At 30.9% G+C, this 27,040-nt stretch overlaps 2 protein-coding genes and 1 long non-coding RNA gene across 3 annotated transcripts in view; all 3 read right to left on the bottom strand.

Annotated features, from left to right (window-relative positions):
* The window catches only part of LOC126744656 (uncharacterized), a 113,806-nt gene extending 107,307 nt beyond the window's left edge, over window positions 1-6,499 (bottom strand). Inside the window, exon 1 of the mRNA XM_050452176.1 lies at window positions 6,251-6,499. The gene's annotated coding sequence lies outside the window, so the exon portion shown is untranslated. The remainder of the gene's footprint in view (window positions 1-6,250) is intronic.
* A 2,552-nt stretch (window positions 6,500-9,051) lies between these two features.
* LOC126744489 (uncharacterized) lies at window positions 9,052-13,568 on the bottom strand. Its single transcript, XR_007663208.1, has 4 exons — window positions 13,167-13,568; window positions 12,733-12,920; window positions 12,562-12,651; window positions 9,052-9,718 (listed from the first exon to the last, which is right to left on the bottom strand). It is a non-coding gene; the product is annotated as an uncharacterized LOC126744489 (long non-coding RNA).
* Window positions 13,569-24,618: 11,050 nt separating this feature from the next.
* Window positions 24,619-26,545, bottom strand: LOC126744517 (uncharacterized). Its single transcript, XM_050451952.1, has 2 exons — window positions 24,810-26,545; window positions 24,619-24,677 (listed from the first exon to the last, which is right to left on the bottom strand). The coding sequence occupies exon 1, from the start codon at window positions 26,497-26,499 to the stop codon at window positions 25,597-25,599; it is 903 nt and encodes a 300-aa protein (XP_050307909.1). The 5' UTR covers window positions 26,500-26,545; the 3' UTR covers window positions 24,619-24,677; window positions 24,810-25,596.
* Window positions 26,546-27,040: the final 495 nt, after the last annotated feature.

The raw sequence follows: 27,040 nt of genomic DNA on the forward strand, positions 1-27,040 counted from the left end.
TCAATCAAGATGTTTCACCTTTTAAATATTTAATTTTTAACTTGAATATTATAAATACATAAATAATTTCTGGCCTCTCATTTACTTTTCCACAATCAAAAAGTTAATTAAAATGTTTCTGTAATAATTACAGGAAAATTAGAAAAAAGGATAATCATTATCCTTCCGGTAAGAGTATGTATATTTTAAATGGTTTTGATAAACTTAGAAATAAAAGATTTTTTTTGACTGAAAGATTGCAGAAAAAAAATATTTCAGCAAAGATGCAGAAATTGGAGAGAGAAATGCAATGTAAATTTTATCAAGACCTTGAGCCATAGAACTTGTTCTAATCAGTTCTCTCTTTTAATTAATTTTAATAACGCTGATGCTGCTGGCTTTACTATTTTTCACATGAATTATTTAGATAATTTATTTATAAGGTTTGCACTGCCTATTTTTGGATTTTATTTCATGCTCGTATCATACCTGTGTTATACTCCCTGTGTTCACTGTGATGAGACATAGGTATAGAGACTAAGAGAGTTGAGCAGCCAGAATGGATCAACGTGCATGTTTTTGTCATAGCTTGTTCTTTTTTTTTAATTTATTTTTATTTTCTTTAGTTTTCTTATTATTTATATTAGAATTTGTAAAATATGTTTAATTTTTTTTAAAAAGAAGATTATTACAAATGTAGTTATAATTTATGTATGTATTTTTTTCGCTCTGCTCTGTCTGGCATGTTTTGTAAGTATCGAGTTATTATTAATAAAAACTAATCGACCTATGATTTAATTTTATAGAATATCTATGATATATCATCAATATTATCATCAAATTTAATATTAAAAACTCACATTTTAAACAAAATAGTTTAAATTACCAATTATATAAATAACTAAATTAACTATACTTCAAACATTTAACATCTTTTAAAAAAACTATCTACTGTAACAAGAAGCAAAGAAATAATATATTAGTAAATATAACGTATTTTTTATCGAATCCTGCCATCCAAAAAGCCAAATAACAATTAAACTTAAACTAATTAAATTTTGATTATAATAAAAAACTACATGAAATGCTCAAATAATCCTCCTTGAACTTGGATGCATTTCTGAATCCGCCGACGCAGATTACTCGTGACTGTTCGTTGAACCATTCTTTATCTTGCCCGTTAATTTGTGAGTAAAATTCTGACGTAAAACATTTATATTTTGAGGACTTTTTTAGCCACACGGTCTTTTAAATATCCCTATAAAAAATAATCAAGAGGTGACAAATCGGGGCTTCTGGCAGGCCAACGAACTGCTGCTTGGTTTCCAATCTACTTAGTAGGAAAAGTTTGATTAAGAAACTTAGACACAGCAATAGGATTATGTGGTTGTGCCCCATCCTGTTGCCATCATAATTGGTAAACAATATTCAACGGCTCGTCATCTAGGGCATCAAATATATCATTTTGCAGCAAATTTAGGTATCGTTCGGAAGTCAAATTTCCATTATAGAAAACTAGCCCAAAAATTTTGTTTCCATATAGACCAATCCAAACCTCAAACGATTCCTGTCTCTATCTTTGAATTTGCTGATTTGGTACGGATTTTCGACTGCGTAATAAAGATCATTATTTCTGTCAAAAAAATCACTCGTGGGGAAATTGCATTCATCTGTCCATATTATTTTATACAAAAAATTCTCATCTACATTGCATTAAGCCTATTGCAAAATTCAAATTTTAATTCTCCGAATCTGGGTCCTAGGTATACTCAGTTTCAAAGAAAATTGGCGTGAGGAACCGCGTGGATTTTCTGCAACCTTTAGCAAAATGTCTTATTTTATTATTGTAAAACGTGGTTTAAAAATATTAAGGCTGCTCTCTCTATTATAATCTTTTAGTCTAAATTACTCGTTCTGAATTCAAGATTCGAAAATATAATATTTACAAATATTTATAAGCATTTGTCTTGATCTTGTTCCTAACATCGCCATTTTTTTTTGTGAAACCAAGACTAAAATTTAAAAAAATGTTATGCTTTTTCTAAATTTATAAGGCGCTAACACTGCAAAAGTTTCGTATTATTACTAGTCTAATATGACAGTCACTATATACACACGTTTTATGATCTTTACGCGGTCCGAACGTTTTTGTAAAATTTTAGGACTGTATTTTGTGTTGAAAAGTCGCGTGGAGAGCGCTCTTAACTTAATTGTTTTTTTTTTAAATAATATGGTCTATTATTATTTCATAAAACTTAAGGCATTTAAAATAGCTTCATCATTTTGAGCATCTACTCGTCCGCCATATGCAGATCGGGGTTTATTAAAATTGCCAAAAAGGCCTTAAATTCTATCCAACGTGCTAATGAATAGGGCGGTTGTCGGCGCTCGGGATATTCTTGTAAATATCGTTCAAATGCAACTTGTGTGTTTCGATTAGCAATATAATATATACGAATCATATCGCATTTTTCTGCATCTGAAAATATTACCATTTTTGCTAAGGATAATTAAAAAACCAAAGCCAAACAATCGTAACGTCTAATATCATATTTTGACGGCATCTTTTGTTTATTTCAATGCCGCCTTTTTAATTTTGTTTTAATATTGGCAATCAAAAAATATCAACGCGTTGAATTTCGTCGTATTGTAATTTTAAAAACGCCATCTTGTAGAGGAGAAAAAGTGTCCTTAACAAATTGTAATTTATTTTATTATACGATTTTAAATAACGTAATAAAAAAATAAAAAAGATTTGTCCAGATTTCGGTTTTTTTCGGATAGGAACCATCTTAGGAACCATTCGCATTTTTTAAAATTCTAAAATGGCATTTTGCTCAGTATCAAATTTAGCAGCTTTGCCATAATTTAAGCGACCTTGTATCTCTTACGGTTTCCGAGATCCCAATGATAGGGGTCGAATTTGAGCCACCCTGTATTGTATTTTTGCAAATAAAAAACATTTATTATTATTATTATTATTATATAATATTATCCTCTATAGAATCTGTTTGTGTTAGTAAAATAGATATTATTAACCTAATGGTAATGTCTTCACCTGTATGAAAAGAAAATAACACAAAAATCTTCACAATATTTTCTAATATGTTTGGGTTGTCCTAGTTTAGTGCTAACGAAATAATTTTAAACATTTTTGGGTTAATTCTTATTTATATGATATCTGTTATAATGAATTGTTGTATATTATTTATTAAATTTTAACTAATTATTTTACATATTGAGAATTACATATTAAAGAAAAACAACATTTTATTTCCATTTTGAAATGGGTAATATGTTGTACACTATTGTTATCTCATTATTGCAGTACATTAACTCATTTAGGTATGGAAAAAAAAGCTGAAGAGTTTTATTTTATCCTGATCTAAATCTGATGCTAACACCTAATCTAAGCTAAGGTAACCTTTTTGATAAGGTGTCAATTTTCGCTTTCGATATCGCGATTAAATAATAAAATTATGAGATTTCTTTTTACATTAAATTTAAATTTTCCCTTTATTAATATATATTTATTATCTTTTACAAAATTAACAAAAAAGTTTAATATAACGTATAATTCCAATAAAAAAACTTTTCAAAGTTTTCTTCATTCTGTGCTCAAGAAGGTCAAGTTTTTAATTAAAAATCCGGTTGCACCTAATTTACTAAAACTAATATATAAAAAGTAGACAATAATAAAATGCGAGAAGCGATTTGTATACCGTGTATATAATTTTCTAGTAGCAAAGCGCTTTCGACTAAAAAATCATCAGTGCTACCTAAATGATCTAAAAAATAAAACTTTAAAACTTCACTAAAATTATCGCACTTACTCCTCAAAATAAATAATAAAAAACAAAAATAACAAAAAATTTTCTCCCTTAAGGGCTCAAAACATAAAATATGATGACAAAACTTATTTTAAATAAACAAATTAAACGTACGTCACAATTGAAAAATTAAAAATAATTGTACAATTTAAGAGTTAAGACAGACAAAGAAAACAATAACCATCATTCAAAAGACATGCCAAGTCATTAATTTTTCTCTCGGTTTATTTACCTTGTTTATTTATTAAAAGAACATTTTGAGTGTTAGGTTCCGATATATTGACAATAATTGGATAGTGATCGGTGACACAAGTATGTAATATGCAAGAATTGACTTGTTTGGTTGTTGTGCTGGTATTGATAAGACTACCAGAATTTGACATGAGACAGAAAAATTCATTTACTGTACTGCTATTTACGACTTTCAAGTTAATATTTATATCCCTTGTAAAGATTTATTTATTATTTTGCAATTTGTCTACAAAAAACGCCTCTAAATGCTCAAATATTAAATTAATATTTGAGTTTGGAGATCTATACAGTATCTTATACTTTTGTTATAATATAGTAAAAGTTTTTCTGTTTATCATTATTTTTGACTTATCTAACTGTGTAGAGTGATTGGCAATAGGATTTAGCACATTTTTAATTAGAATTAAAAACGTATTATTTCTATTAAAATTGCCTCCATTATAATATGTTTTATAACCTTCAATATTAAAGCATTCACAAGATGTTAATTGAAAACACTCAGTAAAAATAAACCCATCACAAAAATTTAATTATGCTTGTTCAAGTAAAACTAAATATTTATAATCTTTTTCTACGTGAATCCTGACTAGTTATTAAATAGCATAAAATTAATAACTTGATTTAAGATTTGCTTAAATAATTATAGAAAGAAAAACAGAACGTGGCTCTCATAGAAATTGAGAAACAATTTTTGTAAGACCTCCGTTTAGTTGTTGTTGATAAAATTAATAATTTTTGGTGAGGTTTATAATTAAGATTCTTTTCAAGATTTGCTTATAAGGATTTGAGTTTCCCATTTTCGGTTATTATAAATCAGAATCTTAATTAATAACTGTAACTATTTAGTAATCGGCCATGGACATAGGTTTAGTATATTTATTTGTGTTTTATCTAATAATATTTTAATAATATTATGAATTCGTTAAAGCATTTTATTAAATAAAATAATTCAATTAATAAAAAGACGTTATTTGATTTAGTAATATTTATGAGAAATATTTCTTTCTTATCGCTTATTTCTAATTTATCCTTTTTTAAAAAATAATAACAATTGTTTTTACATTTCGTTTTCTCTATTAGGCTTTTGCGAAATATCCAGAAACATTGCATTACAACACTTTTCCCAACTTTCCTAATCTAAAAATATCGAATAATTTAAATAAAACGGTTGTTTTATTTAAAATTATTCGATATTTTTAGATTACATGAAGTGAAACTACTTGCTTGTAAACGCAATTTCGGAATAACAATAAGTCACATTTTTATTGACTTCAATATCTGAAATTAGAACTTTAGTGGTCTATCATTAAATTGTGAAAAGTTTTGGACATTTTTTGCGATTTAATATAAATATTACATTGCATTACAATTCGAAACTTTTGAAACCTTGAGTTTGTTTTATGTCTACAACTATTTCTTATTATAGAAAATACCTTCTATAGATCTTGATCAAGGTGCCTAGTTAAAACATATTTACAATAAGAATTTGTTTGTCGAATATTCAAGTAAAACAATAACTGAATTAAGGATCTAAATAAATCCGTAAATGCAGTGAATACTTTTTTAAAATTACCTTTTAATACTTCAGTAGAGCTAAAATAATGAAGATCAAATTTATACAAAATAAGAAATTAAATCTGAATTACTTAAATAATCCATGATCAATAAATTCCTAACTATATTAATTGACTGGAATAAGTATAATAAATACATCATTTATAAATCTCTCATGTATTGATCTAATACTTAATAATATAGTTTTAAATTTGCTTTTGTAAACCTATATTTTTTTTAAATTAATTAAACAAAAAGTACACTACTCTGTAAAGGCTCTGTAAATAGCTTGTATTATTGTATTAATAGGTTAAATTGAATTCAATATTTATAACAACAAATTTTTGGAAAATTCTATAATAAATGAACATCTCTATTTAGTGAAAAAAAAATTAATTATATAAAAACCTTTCCAAGATACCACATTTCCTCTTAGGAGTTTTGTTTGGTATGTTCTTACGTAAATATAATTTAAAAAAAAGGTCCGTTAAAGTTAAAGGGATGTCTAAAAAATGTATTTTTTTTGAAAATTTTTACATAGAATATTGAGTTTGAACATTTTATTGATAAAAAAGGATTGAGGATGAAGTAAAAAAATGCAAAATTTTATAAATTGTAAAGGATTTTCTACTTACGTATGATTCACAATTACACCCGGCTTAACTTCACTCTATTTGCGACTAGGCATCACGTTGACCATTATATAATGCTATTAATTTGAATTTAAAGCTTTAAGAACAAAATTCTGTAACTTAGAAGGATTTACATCACTTCTTTAGGTAATAAACACAAATTCCCACATGCAAATCAGGAATATCAAATATGTAAATACGTATTTATTCATAAATAAAAAAGACTGTCAAAATCTCACGTCAACAAATATTATTTATTGGGAGTGGCTACTGTACTAGTACCATTATCGTAATTTTCTGTCCTGTCTCATTATAGGTAAGTATTTGTTTATTTTTATAATCATAAAATATGCACACGGGGCGGCAGCCCCGTATGCGCATACAAGGTGGGAGCACATGGGACTGTGTGGTTGGCGCACATGTGGAGTTGGGATTGCAAAAAGAGATTGAAACCTTGGGTTGGCGCTAAATAGTGGGTTAGGTAGTCGTTTGAGCCCTACTTAGGGAATGGGATAATAGTTAGAAAATGGGAATTATAGGCACAAACACGCGGGGCGGGAGCCCCACGTGTTTGTGCCTATAATTCCTATGCCTTATTCCTATTCCTAATGCCTATAATGAATTTAAAGATATTTATTGTTTTCACTATAAGTTAATGTACATTACACCTCATCGTTATTATTTACCTATTAATAATTAAATATCTTAAATTATTTTTCTTTTTCAAAATGTATATTTATTATATATAAAATTACATAAAATATTAAATAATTTAAATAAATAATACCTATTTTTTAACACCTGATAAATGTGTTTTGTTCATGTAATGTAAAATCTAACTATAATATGCATTTATTATCTAAAATAGAGTTCACAGCCAACCCATCCAACTAAAAAGTGTTCCAGACAAAACCAAAAAATACTACTGGGGACTTAGTGAAGCCGCTGCCATTTGTGTCAATAAGGTTATTGTAAGTAAAATCTGTATTGTTGTGACGAATTCATAATGAGTTACTTATTATATTGGGTATTACGTCACTTATAGCAAAAATCAATTTAGAAATTTTTATCTCACACGCTCAACAATTGAAAAGAAGAAGAAAATAGACTTATTCACGTATTTAAAAGAAATATGAACTTAAATCTGTAACGATACCGTTCGATATACTTATTTTAATTTAAGTTCAATAAGTTTTAAATACAATAATTTACTTGAGGTATAATAGATTTTTTATATACCTAGGAGCTGAGGTTCAATCTATTAATCTCTGAGCTCGTTTCTTCTTTTCAACATCCTACATAACTTTGTTATGAATATAATAATTAAAAAACGATAAAAAACAACAAGACCTACTTTTTTTAAAAATACCTAATTTGAACCAACGTTTCGGTAGTTATATCTACTACCGTTATCAAGGTAATTAAACTAAAATTAAATTAAATTAAAAATAAAATATACTTATCTTTCAAATTTTCAGTAATCCAGTCTCATCAAAATTTCTTCCTAATTCGAAAATACTTTATATACTTTTTTATATGATTTGACGGTTTATTAATAGTTTGACAAACTATTAATTTATTAAAAATGGCTGTTGTTTTTTTGTGTGTATTTTACAAAATATGTAATTAAAGGGGTACAAAGCGAAAAAAAAATTAATAAATTTACAATAATAGCCCCCAAAAAGTTCCAAAATTGCCCCAATATATATATTTTTTAACTATAGCAAAATCAAGAGCTAAAAAACCTTGTGCAAGTTGGCAATAATTGCGTATTTAATGTATGTGGAAAAACCTTCATAATTTCCAAAATTTTGTATTTTTTCCAATCATCCTCACTTTTTTATCAATATTTTGACCACACTCAACATTCTATGTAAAAATTTTAAAAAAAAAATCCGTTCTTAGACGTCCCTTTAACTTTATCGGACCCCCATGGTTTTGAATCCACTTAAACAGTATTTGATTTAGAACCTGAGATTTAAAGGAACTTACATGTTTTAACTACGGTACTAAATATATTAAACTAATGCTTATCACCCAAAACATCCACAAATAAAATTAAATAATCTTTCGAAGTACTCCTGTAGAACACATTAATAGATATCAGCGCAAAGCGCCCGAGTTTTCAGGCCGAATTTGCAGGCAGACAGTGACCGTTGGTACACGCCTTTGTCAAAATTCTTGCGACTTAAACCAACGCGACGCTGTCGCTATCCCATTGTCAGGTATATTTAAAGGTATGTACATTTTTGTCCATAATGCTGCGCATCTTTCCAAATATGCTATCAACGGAATCAGCTTTTGCCGATAGAAAGTTGTCCGAATATTTTTCGGCGCGATTTTTAAATTGAAATAAATAGTAGTAAATAAATACAGTATAAATAAACATTTCTAGTAGTCTTAAGTCATCGTGTTTAGTGTATATGTGTGTATTCACTTATATATTTTTGTGCATCGTCTCTTAACCTGTAATGTGAACATTTTAACATAATTGGAAACACATGGTCTATTGGACAAGAACACATAAAAATTCAAATTAATGAAAAACATGACTTCATGATTCAAAGACATTATCATTCTTAACATTGGGTGACATAAAGGATCTTTAGAAAATAGTTGAAGCATATTTTCATGGGAAGATTCTTAATTGAAGATAATATGAAAATTCCAAGCAAAGCCTTAAGCTCGACTATCTTAGTGTTTCTGTAACTTGAGCTTTTGTGTAACATATTTGCCGGTAGCTACAGAGGATAGTCCAAACATGGACAAATAAAACAACCATTTTCTACCATGTTCCACATTAAGCTATATTTTATTATAAAATTAAATGATTACACCAATTGGTGTTACTTACATATTTCCCTTATGTCATCAACCCATTTAAACTAATTGCATTAATACATATAATTGCTTAATACTATTAATAGTTTATAATACTTGCACATTAACCCCACGTGTATTAAAAAATATTTAACTTACTTATATGTTACAAGTGAAATTAGACAAATTTTCTCTAATAGAAGTTATATAATTTTTATATTTGTCCAAGTTCTACTAAAAAAATCCAAATGTCTGATTTAGTCGGGTTATTATTAGAGGTTAGAGCTGGCAACCCTTTAATATTGTTAAGTTTTTGTGTTTGTGGGAGGCTTCTTCGCTTGCCACTGCAAACCATCTTTTTTCTGGAATATGTTCATTTCTGCTTGTAAGGGATCATCGGATCTAGTTTGTTGTTAATTATCCAGAGGTTCATCTAGTTTTAAAAGTTCACTGTCTGAACGAAATGCTTTATCTCTGGAGTCTTCACTTTCTTAAATAACATAATCTGGATCTTCGTCTCAATTATCTATAACATCTTCAGCCTCTTGATCAGTTAAGTATAAATCCTTATTCTCAGAACGCCGCATTGTTTGCATTTTCTCAGCAAAATTTGGCTCAGCCAGATTTACGCATTTACTCCATCCCGTACCACTAAAATTAAAGATTATAGGTAAGAAGTTAAGTATAATAAAATTAATAAATCGCCTTGGTTATTGCCAGGTTGTTAACGGTGCTCAAATCGAACATTTAATTAGATAGGTATTTCTTTAATTTTACATTTTATCGTAATTTTTCGTTCGAAATTGCTTATGTAACCACTATTCATTTGTAACGTATCCTTTAAAAAAAAATGCTTCTGATTCTTTCTGATTCTGCATTAAAAAAGGGTGGTTTCCATTTAAAAAACATATTGATGACGTCATATCTTTTCTTTTAAGTCACCCTGTATATTTAATTTCCACGTAGAAAAACCCTATACTAATATTAAAATCAACGAGTTTGGTCGTTTTTTCAGAAATGATCCATTTCCAGTTTTGTTAATAGTTACGTTAAGTTCGCTTTTAGAAATTGGGTTGCAGCTTGGTTGTAACCAAATTGTGAAAATTTATTAAAAGGAAAGTTAACCGAGTGGAAAGTAATAACTCAATAGTTAATGAGCGTTATCATCTGAGACACTCATTAATTGATAATCTTGTTAAAAAAGACTGAATCTGTAGCTTTTCTTAGAATTTATTTAATTTTTTTAATTTGCCGTAATATTTTTGTAAATTTTCTATTTTTCATATTTTTAAAATATACAATAAAAATTAAATTGGTCAAAATAATGTAAATATCTATCTTTTTTCTTTTATTACTATTCATAAGTATATTTTACACCCCATTCAAGAGATTCTGAACTACACAGCGAAGTGTGACTTATTTTTATTTATCCCTAAAATGATAGATAAGTGACTAATATAATTACAAAAATGGCCAATATAATAGTTATATTTTAAGCGGAATCAGTTTAAGGCAGTCCTTAATTTATTATGAGATGTGAGATTATGTCATTATTTAATAATTATGTATTTTTACTCGCGAGTTTATTTTACCGACTATAATGCATGTTGTTATTAAATGTAAATACGCTAATTATTTTTCAGTTTTTGTGCTGTTTGTCATAAAAATTATCAACACAAAAGTTATACTTGGTATATCCAAAGTTTACAGAATAGAATACAAGTCGGTTCACTCGGCGCCAGCTCTTTGAAAATCATCCTACAAAGACGCGCCCGCTTCTGCAGGTGTGAACTATAAAACGAGTGTGGAGACTGGGGCAATAAAAGCCAAAACTTGGCCATTGATAGTGTTTACCTTGGTGTAGGCACAGTATAAAGAACAAGAATTCTAGTTTATGTTCGGTGGTGTAGGGGAACCCTGGAAATTCCATAGGCTCCTAATACCAATAAACAAGTACATATTTGCATCAATTTACCTGTTTGTACCTATTTGGTGAACATGGACATATTTGGGATTTTAGGATATAAAACTAGGTATATAGGTTATTATTGTAAATGAAACAAAGATAATAATTACAAAGACTGGTTAAAGTTTTATTAAAATAAGTAGGTACAATATAAATAGACGGAGAGGCTGACCATTTTATTGATATAATAACTTCATTCTAAACATATTTTTTAACCTAAATACGAAACACATCAACATTATTTAGTTTAAAAAATTATTTAGTATGATACATACGTACTACGAGTATTTACAAATGTTTTAATATGTTGCTTGCTTACATAAACATCTTTACTTTTTTTTAGATTTTTTTTTTAATATAGGCATTTATAAATTTTAATGTATAATAAATACGCACCTTTATGTATAAACTTAAAAAATAGTCAATGGGAAATTCATTACAGGGATGCTTAAAGGTAATGTTAGAAAATAGTTTTTTAAGATTATAGCCAATTGCTTCTTGCGCTGATAATTTATTAAATTCAGGGATAAAAATACTTTCTAATTTTATTATGTACTCAATATTGTCTTTTGGAGGTATGGTTAGACCACCAAATAAGGTATTATTTTCATATGCTTTTAATTTACAATAAAATAACTCTTCATTAAACAAGGCATTTGACTAATTGCAAAATTATTGCATATATCACAAGAGTGACGTGAGAGACTTTTTTTAAATAATTATCCAGCTACATATATTAAAGCATTTCCTTCTGCGCTTTTTAAATTTACATAATCGTTGGTAAAAACTCGAAGAGGTATATATTTAGTGAGAGAGTCATTGCATATATTATTGCAACTCTTAATAAAATCGGGTTTTAAATTTAATAGGGCTTTAGCGCCATCATCTATACTAGGATTAGCTGTTTCGACATTATCTAAATATGCTAACGCAAAAACCTTTTAAGAACTTTTAGCTAGTTTTGGAAAATTAGTACCCTGAGCTGATACAACCCCAAAAATATTTAAACCGGTTTTGCGTATCCTTCCGAGAGTTTCAAATAAAATATCTTTTAAATGATTAACAGGTGCAGATGTATTTTTACTTTACATTCATTTTTCGACTTTAAAAACAAATTCGTTAAAACCTGGATTTATTACCCATTGTTGCGTATAATGGTTTAGTGTAGATCTTGATAGTAGAGGTTAAACTGTGGACATTTTTTGTAAGCTTTTCTACCCAGAAAAAACACACTTAGAGCAAACTGTTTAAATTCATTGATATAGCTGCGTCCTTTTGAGTCCTTATTCAGCAATAACATTTGAGTTTTTAACAGATTGCATGTTTCTTCAGAAAAATTTGATTCCAAAAATTTCAGAACGTCATCCATGGTATTTATATGAAAAACTTAACTAATTTACGCCGTTTATAATCAAATCTACGATGGATTTTTAAGGGCAATATTTTTATTTGGTATGTTACAAAAACATAACAGCTATTTATAGGTATTAGTATATTATAGGTATTTTGATTTAAATAAATATCTTACCTTTTAGTAACGGCTGCTTTGGCTCATTTACTTTGAAGGGTTCTGTCTGAACAATGGCATTAACACTGGCTCTAGGAAAATGTGCATTGTCTACAATATGTCCTATATTATTTTAATTTAAAATCAATAAAAAATAATTTAGTTAGGTTTGAATTTATAAAAAAAACATACCTTTTTGGGTAGGTACTCCAATCGATGGGATGGCATACGAATGAATTCGGGTTTTCGAGGAATTTGTAAAGTTGTCATCATTAAAATGCAAACTACAAATTCTAATACGGTTATAACATTGCTTTGGAGTATTATCCGCGTATCTATGGGATCCTATAAATCCTAGGGCATTTTTTCAAGCTTGATACCTAAAATTTTTATTTCATTTAAGACTGCATAATATATTATAATTTTTTATAATTTTTTTATACGAGTTATTTTAAATGTTAGTTGGGTAATTAAATAAATAATTATTATATTTGCAATATTCATATACTAATATTAATCCCTTGTAAAGGATTAAATAGAAGGTTGAGTTAAAGTAATATAAAGATAATTAAAACTCCATTTTCATAATTAAAACTTATTTAATAGAATCTATATTTGGTACATACCTTGCTTCATCTTTAGGGCACCTAAAAAACGATATCTGATCTGTCATTCGACTTTCACAACCATCCACTGAACAAATATTTCGATTAGACATTTTATTCTCTACACAATTAATAAAACCCACAACTATTTCTTTAAACTCCACCCTATACACCGAAATGTAAGTAAAACTGAAATGAGCTTGGAGCGCTCGGATACATGGATAAATAAATGTGCCCAGGTCTGGTGCACCGGGAAGACGGGGAACTGCGGGGTGGATTTTGAACGCCGACCGGAGTGACCCAACTTGTATTCTATTCTGTAAGCTTTGGTATATCGTGTATTACCACAGATGTAAATAGCTCCGCACTTGCGGAGTAGAAATCAGAAATATTAGAAATAAAGAACAATAATTAAAAAAATGTAGAATTTGGATTTTAAATTGGCCGAGAAAAACGCTTCATGATTTAATGAATCTCAAGTAGCCTGCCTTGAAAATTAGTCTAATGGTATTTTTTAGTTAAGTGTAATTAGATTTTTATATTTTATACCTTAAAAATTTTATAAATGTAAATTGATCGTTAAATAATGATAGTTGTTTTAGTAATAGTCTTAACCTATAATACAGATTTAGATAATTATTACTATAATAACATAATAATGTTGGGAATAATTAGTTAATTTCAAATTTATTATTTATAACATTAGATTTAAATATGGGAAATACCTAAAATAAGTGTTCGGTCTTATTTTAGGTTCCTTTTCTTTTTCCAAATTTAGCTTAAAGTAACACTTATGTAGAGTTATGTCAAGATGAAAATAAATAAAGTTTAAAGTTAAAAAAATTCATAAAAAATACGCATATTACAATATATACCAATACTGAAAAAGATTTACAACCGAATACTAGAGATACTAGGAGAAGATGACAAAGAGACTACTGCGCTGGTGATTGACAAAGACGGTTCGGAAAGGACATACTAAAAGTACTAAAAGACAATATGAAGAATAGAATAGGAATAGAAGAATAGAAAGAAAGAATCAAAAATTATAAGAAACATACAACAAACAGGCAAAAACCGAAAACTTAATGATTATCACAGATAATAATGAAAATACGATACAAACACTAAAGAAAACAGTAGAAAAAAATACAAAAACCACGAGGGTCAAAATACGTGACAATGAGCAGGACAAATCAGTATTCCGTATTACGGGCATGGATACATCCACAGCCAAGGAGGAAATCAATGAGGCCATAGAGGCCAAAACTGGAACATTACATGAAGGAGAAAAATATAAGATAAGTAGGTGAAGATAAGGGATAAAGTAGATTTGTCATAGAACCCATAAGATTGGAACTGATAAATGTCTAGCATTGAAAATGGCAATATCGACAGCTAGGAGGAACTAACAATACAATTTCGTAGTTGTAGTTTCTTAATTAAGTTTATTTTAACTTTAACTATAGGGTTTATCTTTGGTAGTTCATCTTATTAGAAGATCTTATTTGAGCCAATTAGGTTGTTAAAAAATGCACTGTGCGCATCTCTAATTTTAACGTATCCAAGTCCTAGACAAACGTTTATTCTAGATACAAATACCAGCAATGTTGGAATGGAGGCCATCCTTTCACAAAATTATAACGATGGCTTATTTCCGTAAAGCGCTGTTAATGACGGCAAAAATCTATTGGAGGAAAAGAGGGGGAAAGTGTTTTGAGTCGATGGAAAGCTGTAAAGTATATGTTAGATCAAAGGTACAGCAAAGACAGTATCTACGCAGAAGAAATCTAATGTTTTAGTTCGAATGATTATTTTCAAAGGATATGATCAATAACTGAAACAAGTAGAGATTGGTGTATGCTCTGAAGTAGTAGCATTCATGGAAAAAGCTGAGAGAAATTGTTATTCAAGCAGAACTTTTCAAACAAAACCTTTTTGAAGAATCTCCTGCTAATTTAACTATGGACCAGTATAGTAAACTACGATGCCTTCTTAAAGAAAATTAAGATATCTTTTTCTTGCACAATAAGGACATGGAATATTGGGGTATGGCCGCTGGTGCTAACAGTGTGAACAATGGTTCTCAACGCTCGATCTGATGAGTGGCTACTGGAAAGTAAAAATGCACTTAAAAAAAAAAGAAAACACAGCATTTTTGATTGGAAAAGGACTTTGGCAGTTTAAAGCCATGCCCTTTGGACTCCAATGCTACAGCCACCTTTGAAAGGCTTATGGAAACTGTGTTTTCCACGTATATCAGAGAGAAAGATGTCAAAAGACTTATCCAGATAAAGCAGAAATAATCGAATATTAGTCACGACTGTATTTTTGAGGAATGCTGAATAAATTTGTCCAGTTAAATTTTCTTCCCAAAAAAAATGGCTCGATGATTTCGTTACCATAAATCGCTGCCCATACATTAACTTTTTCAGGATACCAATATGATCCTCTTGACAAGGGTGTGGATGTTGGTTTACCAGTTCACTTAGAAAAAGAAGTTCACAAATGTTTTTTACAAAATGGGGATCTGCGTCAATTCCCTGTCAATTCGCTCTTATCAAAATCGTTTTCTCCTAGTAGTTAAAAGATTTGAAGTTTGTAGATAAAAAACTTATTTTTTTTTAATTTGTGTACAGAACCTGTTAAAATATTAGTTAACTCTGCGACTTTGGGGATAGATAATGTTGAATTCTTTGCGAGTGGTCCCATTACCGCAATTTGGATGTTTTGCAACTCTTTCCTCGGTATAGTTTTTATTGCAAACCGATCCCATTTCCTCATACTTCCTTATCAATTCTAGTACATATCCTACGTTCTTGTCTGGATGTATGTCATTAAATGCCCTGGCGGTCCTACGAGCGCATCGATCTTCAGCACCATAAAGAAAAATAATTTCTATTCTTTCAACTAACGACCACCATTTTGAATTATTGTAAACTATAGCCAAAATACAAAAACCGCCGCAATTTTTTGCCAAGACAAGATTTATTGTTTTAGGATGTTAGTTTTTGATAATGGCATAACTTGAAAGCAAAAGCAGAGAAAAGGAACAAATGAGACATATAAAAAAATAGCAGACATTTAATTACCAATATAGTAGTCTTTTTTATGAAAATTTCCCTACGATTCATGCGACAATCCCATGAATAGGAAAATATGGATTTTGCTGGCATATATAATTTGATTCTTAATAAAAGAATTAATATTATAGTTATTTTAAAGATTTTAATGTCAGAAATAAAAAGTATAGACATTACAAAAGTAAATTTCGTAATTGAACCAATTAACATACTTTTAAATTACTTACCAGTGAGTGAAATCTAGGTGAAGAATTGTGGTACAACATAGGTTTTTAGATAACATAAAGAACAAATAAATAATAAAAAACAAGTCTTTGTGTTGTAACGTTTGATTTTATTGATATGTATGAAAGATTTTATAGTTGCGTTATCCAAAATAGAGAATATATCAAGAAATGGTAATGATGATAACTTGTTTTACTGAACAAAAATTTCGCATATAGCTATATTAATGAAGCAATAATAATAGGGGTAACGTGTCCTCTATCTATGTAATTTATATTTTACCATACTTTTTTTTATTAGAAAATACATTTTAAAATATATTGAAATTATATTTTTGCCTGCGATAAAAAAATTTTATTTAATTTTAAAATGATTAATTATTTTATTTTTTTAATATGATAAGAATATCGTTTTATATTTCGATTACAAGTAATTTTCACAAATCTATCTGCTTGTTATATTCCCGTTATGTTTGCTTAACGTCTGACCCAGATAAGCCGGATATCTAAGTTTTTTTATAAATTCTGTCCTCCTGAAATATGTTTTTAAAATGATTTATTGCTTCTGACAAATTTAATTAAATCTAATAAGAATTAACTGTTACGGGGTTTTGAATGATAAATTTACAGATGAACAAGGTTATGAAACCAACGTATGTTTTTTCACTCTTGGGCCTGCGAAACAATGAAGTATGTTATAATTTTCAGTAGCAAAATTGTACCGAATTTGCTATTAAATTAAACTGGTTAAATCCAACCAGCAAAAACTTTATTACTTTGATTTATTTGTGATAGTTGACTAAATTGTAATATAAAAACAATCTGTTGAAATTCAAAAAAAAGAAAATCATAATGATTTTCCAAATAACTGGGAATTTTTTATAGAGAAATTTTACTATTTTGTCCATGCGAAATTTCCTAATGTCACAATATTAATATAAATTTTAAAAAAATTGGGTGAATATAAAATATGCATCAAGATTTAAATTAATTATTTTAGCAGTTTCCAAGTTCTTGGACATAACAGACCTATTTTGATGGGTATTACGTCACTATTTGAATTAAGCAAATACTTCTTGTACCCTTAATTAGTGAAAAAAATAAAAAATTTTTATATTTTATTTTTTTCATCAAGTCATCAAGTCACCTCTAGCAAAGTCACCCTATTTTTGGTAATCAGATGGAATAACGCTTATCTTAGACCCGATAAGGAATTACAGTTACTTAGTCAGCAGAAATCCAGACATGCGGTCATCCAAAATGCCTGTTCCTGCTGAATAGGCATATGCAAGAATTTATAAATAGAAGAAGAATCAAGAATCCAGATATTCCTTTTTAGTTAATGCCACGATTATGTATTGTAACGATATTATACACATTAACACCGAGAAACTAATTGATTCTCCGTCATTCCGGAATGACAAGTGGCACACCGCACGACGTCTAGAAGGTTGGCGAGAATCGTCTGGAATAGCGTTCAGCCGAGTATATAAGAAAACGCATCGCCGAGAGTTGTCAGTTCAGTGAAGTAAAGTTTGGAATATTGGCGCAACATTTAAATAAAATGCTGCGCCAATTAAAATAAGTACAGTAAAAACAAATATCTCGAGTATTTGCTAGTGATTGTTTTTTCGTAGTAAAGTATGTAAATAAATATTATAGTAAATAAAAGATTTTACAAAATAAGAAGAAATTAAAAAAAGAAATTCTGGAAAAATCTTTTTTTCAGTAAAGTTATTTAGTTTAAAGTGATTCCTTCATTATTGAAGAACAAACTCCAGGACGTTCAAAACAAATGTGCAACATTGTATCGATGAACTGCCCGCCAGGTCTTTAGCAATGGACCACAAGAGCGAACTTTGTGCTAATACGGAATTTGTTGGGCTGATGCGCCTCAAACCGCTTGAATTTGATGGCACTACATCCCGAAATCTTTATTAGCGTCAATTTAAAGTGGCTGGAAAAGCAAATGGTTGGTCATCCAGGCACTGAGGCCACTGCCCTTACCTTGGTCTTGAGTGGAGAACCTACCGCTGTGCTACAAAGAATGTCCCCCGAAGAAGAAGAAGTCTACGATAACCTAGCGAGGCATTTGGAGATGCGCTATTGTTACCTGGAACATGTCTACCACAAGCAGTTGAAAAACCGATGCTAAAAGTCAGGGAAGTCCTTGAAAGAATTTAAAATATAACCATTTTGATTTGACTGGCATATCCAGATATTTAGGAAAGAATCATGTAACGTATGGCTGTCCTATATGGACTATGAGGCAGTCCTTACTACTAACACATCCACCTAAGCTAAAAAATTCATTAACAGGGGCCCTTAAATTCGGGGCTGCCAAAAACATAAATAAGGGTCAGGGTCGTGTTCAGCAACTAGATCCAGGAGAGGACATCTTTGAGGAATCGGTCAAGCGGATGATAAGGGAAGCGATTGGGAGACGTAGCCGCCAAAACCCGAAGTTAAAGTGTTGGAAATATGGCAAGGAAGGTCATAAGAAGACACTGTTCAGAAGCAGCTAGTTCCACTCTCGCCAATCCGGAAAACTAATAAAGGTCAGCGTGACGCGGCGATCGTCGATCTGTATTTAGCAAGCTCCAGAAAAAGTAAATACTTAAGTAAATGGCGTCTACGAACAGTGACGGGGGATCAAGCAAACGTTTAAAGTGAAACAGACGTCACGTTTACTATAGGAAAAGCCACAATTGAACATCCTGTGATAGTGGCTGAGATTGAGGATGAGGTGATAATCAGAGCGGACATAATGGACATTAAGGGCTTTGAGTTAAACTTTAAGCAGGGAGTTCTGAAGATGAGCCGATGAGAAATATATTTTGTATCGTGCGCAAGATTACAATCTTCGAGTACTCCTTTTAAAGAAAGCTTTGAAAGCAGAATGGAATGAGATCCTTCTAGAGAGCTGCATCGATAGCAAGACCACAAAGGGTGAAGTAGTCATATTCGAGAGGTTATTGGTCGAGGGATAACAGTTGAAAATACCCTTGTTTGCGCTGAAAGGAGTATTTCTGTGAGGGTAATGAATATCAGCTTTAGCAATATTTTGACAAGCGAATATGGACATCAATCAGGAAGACATTTCAAAAGAATTAGAAGAGCTGGTATAGTTTTTAGGCACTGGTCTAAGCCCAGAACAAAGAAGAATGCTGAGACATTTGGATTATACATATGGCGACGTTTTTGATATGGAGAAGAAAGAAGAAACCAACATAGTCCAGCATAAAATCAATACAGGAAATGCTCGTTTCATCCGGCAGACAGCTCAAAGACTAGTACTGGTACCTACGAAGATAGAGGAGGCTGATAAAATTATTGAGAGTATGGCCAAGGAAGGCGTCATAGAACTACCTAGTAGTCGTTTGTCTTCACTGGTGATACTAGCAAAGAAGAAAGACGGCTCCATCAGATTTCGCATATATTACCGGCAGCTTAATAACGTGACTAGAAAAGGTTAGCTCGCATTGCTGACACTTTGCATACCCTGGTTGGATCAAAGATCTTCTCCACGCTAGACCTGAAAAGTAAATAATGGCAAGTTGAGTTGGCCCCTGAAGATTAAGAGAAGACGGTTTCACAGTGGATGCTGGATTATAGCAATTTAATGTGATGCCATTTGGACTGTGCAATGCCCCTGCCACTTTCAAATGGCTGAAACGATTTTAAGAGGACTGTTCTGAAGGGCTTACCTGGTTTACCTTGATAATTTTAGTGGGCCAGAGAAATCGTTTGAGAACCACATGAAAAATCTTAAAGAATTGTTTCTGAGGCTGCAAGGTTAGATTAAAGTTGAGCCCAATGAAACGTCATCTGTTTCAAAAAGCTGTGCAGTATTTGGGTCACGTTGTTTTCAGTCAAAAGTTTGTCAGGTCCCAATGAAAAGCATGAGCTACGCAGCTTCTTGAGATTATGCACTTACTATCCCCGTAATAAGGAGGGATTTGTCAATATCACAAGACTATTGATCGGGTGGACAGAAGGAGAAAAGTTATTCCGATGATCCCAAGACTGTCAGGCAGCCTTCGATCAACTAAAAGAGGCTTTCAAAAGCTCGCCTATTCTGAGCTATCCCCTACCTAAAAAAAAATTGCATTCTAGACCGACGCAGGCAATGTGGGCTTATTAGATTGTGGATGATGGAGGAAACAAAAGTAATTTGATTGTATGGAGTGATGGGGGTGTTAATAACTCAGTTACAATGGTATCCGTAAATTTGATTCCATTATCAACGATAATTTGGTTAAGGATGCCATGGTGTGAAAAATAATTTAACAAGTTGTCAATAATCTCAGTTACTCTTAAAGACTGCGCAAACAAGTGGTTGAGAATGGCGAATATATGCATCAGCATAAGTATTAAGTTCACTTATTTTATTTAGGATGTTATAGTCGAATTCATTAAGTTTGATTCTCCCACGTAAAAGTTTAGATGAGGGTTCGTTTAATGAAAATAACCATAAAATGCGCTTATGGTCAGTTATGATATTGAACTTTCGACCAAAAACATTGTGTAAACAATTAAAGTTACCAAAACAAAAAACCATTTAAATTGACGCTAAACACGTTTGATAAAAGAAAAAGTAAAAATCTCCTTTTTTACAAAATTTTAAAACAACACAACGCTATTAATCGTTCTTCTTCGATTACTTTTTGTAATTCGATACCCGCCTGATAAAATCTTATTTATGGGTTTGCTGTCATAACACTTGGTCAAAAGGCCGTTGTGCTGCGTACGATAACATTCGGCACTTCCTGGCAGTAGAGTGTCCACACTACGATCTGGAAAGATAAAAATTGTTTCTATGAGATTTCAAACAATAATGGTCATTAATATGTGGTCTTGAAACGCAGTACCATCTAGAACAATTCTAGGTCTTGCAATCCTATTCCAGCATCCAGGCCAGGCCAGGCCATCTAGCCCCTGGAAATGTGTGTTTAGGGAGATGCAGTATGAACCATATGACCAGGCTGTCTACTCATATGTCCAGTACTTGACCTAAGCTCACCTTAGTAACCTTATTTATTCAAATTGGACCCATGGATTCATGTTGACACTCAAATACGGGATGCGTGTGACCTTTCGGGAATATCGGGATTTCGGGAATATCCGTTACTTTAAACTGGTCACTTCCCAATACATTGGAAATTCGGAATGGACTTCTTCATTTTGACAACAACTTTTGACTGGCGCCTGTTGCTGGAGAAGACATAATTTTTAATAAAATCATATTTTCCTTCTGAAATATTTTCGGAGCACACCGAAATTCGAATTTTGCTCTTTTTGACGAACCTGTTATATTAAATGGTTATCGCACACTTTTTGACACAGTTAAGACTCCTATATTTCGCATTTAATTGGCCATTTAAAATTTTATATCTTAGACTATTTATTCTTCAATTGTCTTGAAATTTTCAGGGGGTGTATAATTTTTCCCGCTCTTTGAAATCCGACTAATAAATTTTACCTGGAACTACACAGAAAAGAGTTAATTTTGTAGCTTTTTTTAATGGGGACAAAAAGGCACTATAAAACCTTATGAAAAAAATCTCCAAAACACGTCAACTGAGAAATTGATTCCAGTTTCCAAGTTTCCAAATACACTATTAGTTCTTTAAGGTAATTGCTGCAGTATTGTTTTTATTTTAAATTTTCGACCACTCTTATTTTATTGGCCACCACTGTATGTACCAGGTATTTAACTAAAAGAGGTCACTGGCTTTATTCCCTTTGCTTATAGGTTTCTTAGTCTTAAAAACGCCTTTTTCTTAATATTGTGTCACCAAATTCGTAATTTCTGACCCCAAAAAACAAGTTTCAGTGAAAACGGCTGGAAGAATCATATCATATCAATCAAAAATCATATTTTTTTACCTAATGCTTTTCCATGAAAATACTTTTTTACAGATAGTCTTGTTCGACAAAAATGGAGAGGTCTACGGGACACATTTAGGAAGGAACTTTCGAAATTAGAGCACAAACGAAGTGGAGATGCGGCGGATGAAATTATAGAATCAGAGGGGCAGTTTTTTGATAATATGTTCTTTGTTAAAGACCAATTTGTGCCTCGGAAAACCACTGGAAATATTCCCAACAGTAATACACAAAGTCAAACTATCATGGAAGAAATTAAATCGCCGTCTTATGCGGATTCGCAAAATTACGATGAAGAAAGTGATCATGAAATCGACTATACGTTAACAAACACCCTACTCCCTAAAGAGAGACAGGCAATAATAGATACACGTTCTCACGAAAAAAATCTACCAAAAAAAAGGAAACTTAGTGAAAATAATATAAAAGGGCAGACATTGGAAAAATTTCTTAAAATAGAAGAAAAAAAATTAAAACAATTTCAAGAGAGCATGCAAAGGCTGCAACAGCAAAACGTGACTGATGATTCGCATTTTCTTTTAAGTTTGGTACCATTTTTCATAGACTTGCCAATGCACAAAAAGTTGCATGTAAGAGGAAAATTTATTGACATATTTACAAAAGAACATGAACTTATCTATCTTCAAGTTATTTATCAACAAGCTACAACGTCAACCATTTCTCAGCTTTCACACCAATTCCAACACCTTCGCCTGCATATTCCAGTTCCACTTCAGAATATTCACTTTCAGCACAACCACTTCCAGCACAACCACTTCCAGCCCAACCAGCAAACGAAGAGCTCTCTCTCTATTCAATGCACACCACTGCCCAAGAAGTTAATAATACATCTACATACTTTTTAAATTTCCAACCAAATTAAAAACATTATATTTTTAACTATAAACCTAATGTACTTTGTTATCACCACTTTAAAATAAATAATAATTGGTTTAATTGGTTAATAATATTAATTGGTTTATTTTACTTACCTTAACGTTAAAATGAGCTTTTCTTGTGGTGATATACATTATTGAAAATTTGAATATTTTTGAAGATAGAGAGAAATTGAATGGTATATTTTTAACATTCTATTTAAAAAGTAAATAAAATTTGCAAAAGTACTGTAAAAACCGCACGATGATATATTCGCTCGTTTTAAAGTTATAGCGAATTAAATTTTTTACGCACCGAGCCTAAACTTGTGTGTCCCGCCTAAAAATCTCTAATTAGTATTACCACAACTAGAATGCCACGATGTTGTCATAATTAATAAATTATTATAGTAATAATTGATTGATAAATAATAATATAATAATACCTATGTATCACAGAATAACTGGAAGTTTATATGACTTTCTTAAGGCGAATAATTTTATTAACGAATTTCTTTTTATATTTAAATTATGGTCTTGAAAAGGACCGATTTTAAACCCAATCATATTTGGTATTTAATGCCTCGATAGTTGTTCAAACTGCCTTTCATCACATTCCAAACAAGCTTCTTTTGTTTTTGCCGCCTACTATACGTTAACTAGAGGCCGAGCGCTAGATCGCGGTACATAAGTTTGGACTCAGTGCGTAAAAGAATTTAATTCGCTATAACTTTAAAACAAGCAAATATATCATGGTGCGGTTTTCACAGTATTTTTGCAAATTTTATCTACTTTTTAAATATGATGTCAAAAATATACCATTCAATTTGAATTTTTGGAGCAAAATGAAAAAAAACGGAATTATTACAAATTGCGCCCTCTGGCGGTTTTATTAGGAAGTATAGGGTAGTGATGAGATCAAACTTTTAAAGCAACTACATTTATCTCGCAAATAAATTTTGAATTGCTCAAATGGAATAAGTGGTTTAGAATTTACACCGATTTTAATGATTCCACTTTCAATAGCTTCCCCCACCTCTATTATAATTCGTACGTCAATAATTCATAAACCAAAATTATAGCAAATTATCTAGGCTTACTAAAAATAATATGAAAAGTATAGGTTAATATTTAAGTTTTCGGAGAAAAAGACGTTTCGTTTATTTCATTTTTAGTTGCGCCCTCTTGCGGTGAAATACGGAACTTAAAAATAATTTCCAGAATTTTCTCATGGCCACTTTTATAATAATAAAAAAAAAATCCATTGTTGCCAGATGTACAGGTCCTGAGATACACGCCACCCTGTACAAAGACGCAATAGATATATTATATATATATATATATATATAGTTATATAGTTATATATATATATATATATATATATATATATATATATATATGTAAAATACGCTTTAAAATGTGGTTTATTACCTGTCATAGTTGTTCTTAGCCAATGGGTCTCTACAATGCAAATTCACTCAACAGTCATCCTTCTTATATTGTTAGACATAAACTCGAACATCACATAAAAATAATTAAGAAAAACAATATTTACTGTTCTGTCAACTTTTGGCAATAATAAAATATACTCACCGGGGAACTTCCGTTCCCTTGCATCATCTCAGTCAACATCAATTTACACAATGTCACATTTCAATATATACATATGTCAAACATGTTATCTTCCTTTATTTGACGACTAGCTAGTGTCACCTAAAATAGTAAGGGCTTCCCCAGACGCTCCACTGCCGCTAAACAGTAAGCATCTCAACGAATTAGACAAAGGATATATTTCTACTACATCCTTCTGTTTATTCGTGTCAATCGAGCCCCAGGTAAGGCCCCCAGTCTTACCAGACAGCACTCGAGGAATTGCGCATTCGTTCCTAATTGAACAGAGGCTTTCACACCTACTTGTGCGGGCATCTTCAAGATGCGCAAACAGATCTGTACAAACTTCTCATAATGGCCACATATCTACTCAAGATCAACTATTTCTCACATATTCACCACTATTAAATTTAGCAGCCTGGTTTAACCAGTAAACACAACTCTTTTTCCAACACACCACCTTACACACATTTCTCTCAAACGTTGCTTTCTGACTGACTCGCCAATTAATATTTTTGGGTGTCCCCTTAACTCAATGAATATTAGAGATCTTTAGCAATATACGTTATTTTAAATATATCAAGTTATTAATTGATTATGGAATTAATTAAATTGAGATAGAATTATTATAGATCATTAAAAGAGTTTTGTTTTAAATGAGAATACATATATTAAAATATAAAATAAGAAATATATAATATAATAAAATGATAAAAATAAAATATGTTTTACATTCGGCCAACCTGACAAGATGTTGCGCCCCCGCAACCTAATCTGAATCTGAAGGTAGCGGTACACCATCTTCACCGCTATGATTGTCAGTATCATCAGAGACTCCACCAGTTGGAATCCAGGGTTTTTTAGCAAATCGTTTCACTCCACGATTAAAATGTTGGTTAGGTAGGTAGTTTATATTTTGAAATCGTCCCGAAGTACCAGGATGCGTTAACTCACAAGTTCTAAGATAATTAAGCAGAGCTTCCGGTGTTTGACAATCTTTGGCTCGAGCAGCAGCCTGTACCACTGGGTCGGGAATTCCACCTATCAGACACGAGACTGCATCTTCCCCAGTTATCTTGCATTGATTTAATAAGGCTTCCTTTTCATAATAATAAGTGATGTACGATTCGTGCCTCTGCTTAATCCGTTGCATCATTTCTTGTATGCTATGGCAAAAATCACGCTTTGATGGAAACGCTGTTTTTAATTTTAGTTTCCATTCTTCCCGGGTAAAATTTACTGATGGCAGCCCACGATACCAGGTTTTTGCCAGTCCTTCCAACTTAGTTAAAGCATTATAGTTAGTGCGCTCGTCACTCCAATTATACAGACTTTTCAATTCATCGATTCTGTCACACCACCTTACTACGGTTAGAGCCTTATCTTCAGGATTAAAATGTGGAATATTAGCTGGTAAATTTTGTTCATCAGTTCCAACCGTTTTGCTCTTGGTTTGCAGTTCAACTGTCTTAACCAAATTTTCAACCATACCCGCTAAATTAGAAATTATATTTTCTTCCCTCATGGTTGAATTTATTGAGCTGGAAGTAGGTGTCGATTCGTCTTCATCTGAAGATGATTCTATAACACGAATCTTTTTTCTCTTTTGAATAGCCATTGATTTTTCTTCAGCCATCCTTAAACCAAACACGCCACTGTATTTATTACACATTTATAAAGGCATAAAACAGGCAGCAACAAAATAAACTTACCCCACTTTTTTTTTTGTCGCTAAACACACAAATTAAAAGTTAAATTATTAAAACACCTCAAAACTTAAAATCACAATTGTTTACAGTACGTAAAATAAACAAGACTGTCAAAAATACAAAATGAATAAAGCCGTTATTTACTAAAAGAAAATCGGTCGCGTATCGTCTTACTTCGAAAACTTTGTTTATTTCGAAAATGGTTTGATTTGACTGTGTAACTAAACTTTATTTCTTAATCAATAGGTCCACTCATAAAATACAGGATACGTTTTCTTTTTTTTTTTTTATGATTGAGCGTAACCGAAAATATTGAACACTAAAGCATCAGCATTTTATTAATCAAGGCTTATTATGAAATAAAAATCTTATTCATAATATGTTTATTTTAACTAAAGCTTTCATTTTATCGGGAACCTAATATTATTTTCGGGCCAAATGCTCTGCTATTTGTTTATTTTGGTAAGCTAAATAAGGCAATAAATTTCAAGCCATATTATGGGA

The sequence above is a fragment of the Anthonomus grandis genome, chromosome 14 (assembly GCF_022605725.1).
Source record: "Anthonomus grandis grandis chromosome 14, icAntGran1.3, whole genome shotgun sequence".
In the NCBI taxonomy this organism is placed as follows: Eukaryota; Metazoa; Arthropoda; class Insecta; order Coleoptera; family Curculionidae; genus Anthonomus; species Anthonomus grandis.